At 36.2% G+C, this 7,382-nt stretch overlaps 1 protein-coding gene across 1 annotated transcript; it reads left to right on the top strand.

Annotated features, from left to right (window-relative positions):
- Nucleotides 1-1,058: 1,058 nt before the first annotated feature.
- Nucleotides 1,059-6,494, top strand: LOC107785082 (proteasome subunit beta type-4). The gene is made up of 7 exons (XM_016606311.2): nucleotides 1,059-1,166; nucleotides 1,267-1,331; nucleotides 2,523-2,599; nucleotides 4,670-4,799; nucleotides 4,938-5,097; nucleotides 5,207-5,392; nucleotides 6,056-6,494. The coding sequence occupies exons 1-7, from the start codon at nucleotides 1,161-1,163 to the stop codon at nucleotides 6,167-6,169; spliced, it is 738 nt and encodes a 245-aa protein (XP_016461797.1). The 5' UTR covers nucleotides 1,059-1,160; the 3' UTR covers nucleotides 6,170-6,494.
- Nucleotides 6,495-7,382: the final 888 nt, after the last annotated feature.

The raw sequence follows: 7,382 nt of genomic DNA, 5'->3' as shown, positions 1-7,382 counted from the left end.
AGAGAGAATCCCAATTCCTTGCAACGACACCCAATTCAAAAAAATATTGTTTTTTGAAAACCCAAATTTGAATTCAAAGCTTCAAAACTTTTTAATGGTTGTCAATGATGTAATTGCTGCTCTCTTGTGCAAGATACGTAGGGAGAGGGGTGGGATGTGGAGAGAGAAACGTGTGTGGGGGGGGAAATTGATTAATTATCCTTAAATCCTAAAAATGTACATAATTGATAATTTTGTATATAAAAAGTAATTAAAGTGAAACTTGAATAAGGAGGGTAATAAAATTTTCAATAGTATATGTGTGTGTAAAAATGTAAAATATGGCCCCATCCCGAAAAGAGTTTGAGTTTTTTTTGAATACTGTCACTTGAGAGAGAGAAAATAAGTCCCTTTTCAGTTCACCAAAATATTCCCCCCAATTCCTTTTCTGTTTTCCCTCTTTGTAATTTTCCTTTCTTCCTCTCCCATTACATAGTTTACATTGCAAAATTGAACTTTTATACATTAATAATATAATTTTTTATTTTACATGTTAATGGTAAGCCAAGTTTGGCAGAACTCAATCATTTTGGCTAGAATTTTATATTTGTATTATAAAATTTATTTAATATATATAAATAATTTATTTTATGCAAAAACAACGTTGAACTTGTGGTCCATAATTTAAAAAAACACTCTTTTTTTGGTTGAAAAAGAAAGTACTATTTGTACAACATGAAAATAAAGTACTCATTTGTTAAAATAAAAAAATATTTTTTACTACATCATTTTGTTTAGATGGAAGAGGGGGGGGGAGGGGGGAGTTTTTCTTGTTTTTCTTTTTAACCTTTTTTGTTAAGATGACACTATTTTTACCCTCTTGGGGAAAGACAGGGGGAGAGAGAGTTTTTCTTGTTTTCCTTTTTAAAAATTTTCCAATAATAAATAATAGAGTAATAAATTATGGCCACAGATATTACATATGAGAAAGTCCCGAAATTGAGGCCCAATTTCATGTTGGCCCATCTAACAGTCCACTGAATAACAGATTATACTTTCGGCCCAAAGCCCAACGACCTATTTTCTTGTGCAAAGGGAAAAGGCGAAAAGCACACAGAACAAAACTCCGAGTCATATAATTTTAGCTGGTTTTCTCCGATCGAAGATCAACTATTCCGACAATGAACGTAAGTTTTTTTTTTTTTTTTAAATTTCTCCCACGTTTTTCCTATCAAAGAAATTTGTAAAAAGTAATTGTAAAAGTTGTCTAAATAATGATGTTTGCAGATGATGGATTCAACTCCGGCTAAAAGTAGCTTAATGAGCCCTGAAGCTGATATTCAGAGAACACAGTATGCACTTTCTTCTACTCTTTGTGTTTTATCAGATTTTACAGATCTGATTAGTCATGTATTTGCTGTTTAACAAATTAGGGTTTTTGCTTTACTTTTACTTTTTAGGAATTAGTAGAAGTAGGTTTATATTTTTATTTTATTTGGAGTTTTTCTTAGTGCTATTAACCAGCATTAAGTTCACAGTTATCCCGTATGGTATTGTTGAGAACTTTTAATTCTGAGAATTTTGGGCAAAAAGAATGATTTTTAGGTAGAGTCTGTTGAATTTTCAAGTCCCAGCGGGAAGCCAAAAAAACATTAGGTGATTTTTTTCCGTCTGCCTAAGCCTTTTTATCCGGTAACTACACTGGTGGAAGGTAGGCGGTACTCAGTTTAATAGTCGAGGTATGTGCAAGCTGGCACATGGACACCACTGGCATAAAAAAAGAATTAGTAGAAGTAGGTTTTATATTTTTACTTTTTTTATGTTATTCTTAGTGCTATAACCAGGCTTAGTTTTGCACTTTTTTTATATGTAGTGTTAAGAACTTTTGTCTCCAAGAATTTCGGGCAAAAACAAGGATTATTAGGTAGAATTTGTTGAATTTTTCTTTGGGGGATACCTTTGGTATATCCGAATTGAGTGGGGCTTTTTTCCAATTACCTATATTAGTATAGTCTGGTTTGTTTTCTCCTTGTATCAACATCTATAAAGGTGATGGATGGAAGAGAGGTTGCATGGAGGAAAACGTTTATGTAGAAATATGTTTTTCCTAGAAAATACTTTTGCGCGTTAGGCGACTCATCACGGGTTTCAAACCCTGCCGCACCCAAAAGCCCGGTGTTTAAGTGGAGGATAGTAGAGAGAGGCCTCATTATCCACTGAGTCTTAAACCGTGCGCCACCGGCCCTCGGGGATTTCTCGGCTGTGAAAAAAAAGAAGAAACTTTGTGTTCCAATTGTAACTGTGAGATTTTTTTAAGGAGAAAGCCCCTTAAAACATTGGGATATCAACAAAATAGTTTGTATATTTGCATGAATAGTAGTAGCAGACTACTACAATGTATGCTCGTTTTCCTCTAAGTATATATACAAACATACACACATGCTCACTCGCATTGAGATTGTACTTATGTAATGTTGCTTTTATTAACTTTTCGATTACCTTTTTCTAAAATTTCCAATTTTAACATATATCGTTCGCAATAGGTATCCGTATGTGACTGGGACATCCGTAGTCGGCATCAAATACAAAGATGGTATTCTCTTGGCTGCTGACATGGGAGGTTAGCTTCTAAGTCACATATTTGATTCCAGTTAGTTCTCTTTTTACAAGCTGCTTTGAGGATATTAGGCACAATATTTTATGAGCACCTGCTTTGAGGATATTTTCCCTTTGTTTACGTATATACTTCTACATTTCAAGCAAGAGAAAGATGATGCTTATACACTGAGAATCTAACTAGTTTATGATGTGAGTTCTGTACTAGATGATGCTAGTGGTGCACGCCTGCATGGTTTGAAACTTGGTGGATAATGGGCTAGCCCTTCTACATCTCTCCACTTAAGTACCAGGCTTTTATCAGCGGCAAGGTTCGAACTCGTGACATGTGTAACTAACACGTCACACATTGCACTATTACCACTTGATCAAAGCCCATGTGACAATCTCTGAAAAATTACAAGCCTAGAAAGTCTAATGAGCTTGAAAGACTATATTCTAAAAATCCCTATCAGGTTATTGCATGAAATAGAATATTGCATGAAATAGAATACCTCTCTGGCAAGTTATGGCTTTTAGTCCAAATAAGTGAAGTTAACATGTCTAGGACCTTTCCCAGTCTCTTTTTTTGTTGTTATGGTTGTTGATCAAGAAAGGTTATCTGGGAATGTATCCCATAGCAGGGAGTGGCAGGGAATATTTAATATTCTGCCAGCTGCTGATATTACGGCGGACTATAGATGTTGACACAGCTTCCTTGTAGATCATTTAGCATCCACACTATCTTTCTCCCAGTTTTCATCTTCCAGGCTCAAGGGCCATTATCTGCAAAAACAACTAAGGCAACTCTTTTCATATTGATACATTGCTACACATGAAATCACAGATATGATGAAAAGCATAGACTAAATTCCCTTTTTAATTTAATGTTCATACTTCATATAACTTTACTTGAAGATGGAAACTATAGATCCGATTATATTGTCATCTTCTATTGTCTTAGGGTATAAGTAACTGTTTCTTCATGGAAATTTGGTAAAATCCATCAGCAAGATCTGGAAAATACTTCCTGGATGTATCTTTTTGGCTATTTGACAGAAAGAAATAGGTGTTTTGATGGTTTAGCAACTCCAAACTACTCTCTGAAGGCTAATTGCCTAGTTTTGTTATGTAGCTGGAGTAATCTCTCCCCTATTATCTCCCCTGAGTTATTTTTGGATTTTGTTAACTCTCTGACCCTAGCATAGGACCACCTGTATTAGAGCTAAGAAATCTTTTGCATCTTCTTGATGCTTTTTATAATAGCTCTTACTTCATCCACAAAAAAGGTACTAACTGTTTCTTCATTCCCTCGTTCCAACCAAAAAGAATAAACCCAGAAAGAAAACAGCAAAAAGAAAGAGTGTATGGGAAGAAAGATGCAGGTTCGCCTAGTCAGCTTGTGATTGTAGAGAGACAAGAATTTATTTTAGCTCTGCTGACAGGCAAAAAGGCTATAATTTATCCTAAAGTTTTAATTGATGCTTTTTATAATAACTCTTACTTCATCCATAAAAAAGGGTACTAACTGTTTCTTCATTCCCTCGTTCCAACCAAAAAGAATAAACCCAGAAAGAAAACAGCAAAAAGAAAGAGTGTATGGGAAGAAAGATGCAGGTTCGCCTAGTCAGCTTGTGATTGTAGAGAGACAAGAATTTATTTTAGCTCTGCTGACAGGCAAAAAGGCTATAATTTATCCTAAAGTTTTAATCAAATATTTTAGCCAAATATTTTTTCTTCTGTCATATCCAAAATCCTCTCTTACTGCTTTGCTGGGAGCTGGTTTTGCTTAAGTTTCGTGAAAGAATTAGCATTTTCATAGAACTTAAATTCAAGGCTATAATTGTGGGGAGAGTGCTTCATATGATTGAATATACACAGTTCTAGACTCTTCAGAATTACTAGCTTGTTTTTCAGGAATTAGTCGTTGGAGATTTAAATTACTAGCAGGTCCTTATGATAGTCGTGGCATAGATAGCGAAATGTGAGAATGCCAGTAGTGTTGCAATTCGTTTAGTTCAGCTGATACATGCTGGAGATTATGTAGTAATGTGCTGGTTGTGGTGAACATCATCGGTCTTTCTTCGTTTTACAGGTTCCTATGGTTCAACGATACGTTACAAGAGCGTGGAGCGATTGAAATCAGTGGGAAAGCATTCCCTTCTTGGTGCAAGCGGTGAAATTAGTGATTTCCAGGAGATATCGCGGAAACTTGATGAGCTTATGTAAGTTTGTACTACTGAGGGATTATTGCGTATTATTTTAAGTGTTTTGTCATTGCTTATAAAGAGTTTAGACTGCTACAGTCTGCCTTGCCTATTTATTCTTAGTCATTTCTCGTATTCAATGCTTCATCAATGCAGCTTGTATGACAACATGTGGGATGATGGGAACTCCTTGGGTCCCAAAGAAGTGCATAACTATTTAACACGTATGATGTATAATCGTCGCAACAAGTTCAACCCACTTTGGAATTCGCTTGTACTTGGTGGAGTGAAAAATGGACAAAAGTATCTTGGAACGGTAAAAAAAATATATATTCTTGCACACTTTTGGATGCTTTGCCTGTTTGTCATAATTGATTTTTGGTGATGATGCTTTTGCGTGTTTCTTTTTAATTTAATTTGTTTAGGTTAGTATGATTGGTGTGCATTACGAGGACGATCATGTGGCTACTGGATTTGGAAATCACCTTGCAAGGCCCATTCTTCGTGACGAATGGCATGAAAACTTGAGTTATGAAGAAGGAGTTAAGTTGTTGGAGAAATGTATGCGTGTACTTTTGTATCGAGACAGATCTGCGGTCAACAAGCTTCAGGTACAATCCTCCTGCGGTTGGGTACAAAGCCCCACTTTTTAGAAACAAAATCAGACTTTCTAACTGCAAAAAAGTGTTTCCCAAAGTTTCTCTCTTCAAATCTGTAGCTTGAGTTTGCTGATGCTTAATAGCTTTATTGTAGGTGTAAAGCTCTGAATTTTGATGTCACTTGTCATCACCCAAGTACCTAAACCTAGATCATTTGATTCTATATTTTCTAATCTATCATTATTTTTCTAGTAAAAAATATAGCAAAAGATAAAAAATAAAATGAATCTACATATGAACCATAAGATTGGTTTAGTTTAGTCCAGTGGTTGCAGAAGAAACCATACTTTGATCTTCAAAGTCCATGCCATTTGCTTACATGATTTGCTCCATGTTGATAGCTATTGTTCCCTGAAGGTTGGTTTCTGGTTTATATTTCAACCCGAAAGTGGGAATAAAGTAAGGTGGCTGTCTTGGGAAGCTTAAAGAGAAATTTGTAGAACTTGCCGCAAACTTTGCATTTGTAGTTGAATGCAGCGACTGGATGTATAATTTGCTTTCTAATACTGCAATCATCATCTCTGAACAATTTTATCAAGCTAATTAAATAATAGGATGGTGAGATTTTTCTGCACAGTGTTTACGATTTCATTCTGACATTTTGTGGACTTGCAGATTGCAAAAATCACTGAAGAGGGGGTAACAGTTTCTCAGCCATACTCTTTGAAGACCTTCTGGAACTTCTCTGCTTTCCAGAATCCAACTGTTGGTGCCGAGGGTTCATGGTAGTAACTGGCTGCTGTATTGTCTAAGATTGATGAAGGAAATACACTGGCATCTTGTGTTGCAAATTTCCAAACTCTCTGCATCTTCTCGAAGGCGATGTTCGACTCTGTATGATCAAAACCGTGGCTGTGTAAACTAAAAAGACATGCCTCATGGTGCTGCACTTTTCCATAGCTATGCGTTAATCTTTTCTTCCAAAGTTATACTCGGTGTTGTGATAAATTGCAAATTTATTTGGCGTGCTAGCTTTATATAAGTCATGGAACACACTGTCTCGCCTGGTTGATAGCTGAAGTATGCTCTAGATGCTTCATTTTACAGTTGTCAATATGGTGTTCTGACTTAGGTAGTTAGTATCTAATGCTAAATGCTTTCGGGTCCCCAAGGGGCTGACGCCCGCGCACACTTTATAGCAGGGCCAAATGTGTGCGGAGGAGCGCGAAGCGGCCACTATATTATCCGAAAATATACCTAACTGGTTTGCATTTGAAAATCGAAATAGGACCTGGAAATGAACTGGAGGTGGGGCAATTTTCTCCAGGTCATAGATGAAGTAATATAGCAAATAAGATCCGTTGCTTGATTTTTGTCATTGTTTGCGATCTATTGAAGGATTGACATCTTAAGTTTTTACAGGAGCTGCAAATATGGGCATATGGAGCCATCTTGGTGCAAAAAACTTGAGACTATCCCTCTCCTTAGTGGAATAGATAAACTTTTCCTACTAGTTTGAAAAATATAGTAACCTTTAGAGTGACTAAAAGAAATCTCTCATTAGAAAAACAAAAACAAACTAATCTGCTTGTCCTAAAAAGTTCTCGACTATTTTTCCTGTTTCGTCATCTGGTCACATTGCAGACTGTGAAGTGAAGTGTCAATCCTGGTTGAAAGAAGTTCCAATCTAGTCCTCAAATGCCACACTGAAACACCCTGCTAAAAAAAACAAGCATACATCATCACTGCACCATAACATTGTGAAATTTACCACATAGAACAAAGAAGGCATATTTCAATTTATCCTCTCTCGCAACCAAAGCTGAACTACACATACAAAAAATCACGCTTGAGATTCGAGAAGGAAGCAAAAAAGGTGGGAAACTATTATCTGCAGTTCATTTTTGTTCTCTTCCCTGCATGAGAAAGGAGAAAAGAAAGGTAATTTGCTTCTCTTCTAAACGTGCAGTAGCTTCAAAAGAGATGACCTATGAGTTCCATG

This window comes from Nicotiana tabacum, chromosome 18 (assembly GCF_000715075.1).
Source record: "Nicotiana tabacum cultivar K326 chromosome 18, ASM71507v2, whole genome shotgun sequence".
NCBI lineage: Eukaryota > Viridiplantae > Streptophyta > Magnoliopsida > Solanales > Solanaceae > Nicotiana > Nicotiana tabacum.
The sequence above is the reverse complement of the archived record's forward strand: the minus strand, read 5'-3'. Positions and strand labels throughout refer to the sequence as shown.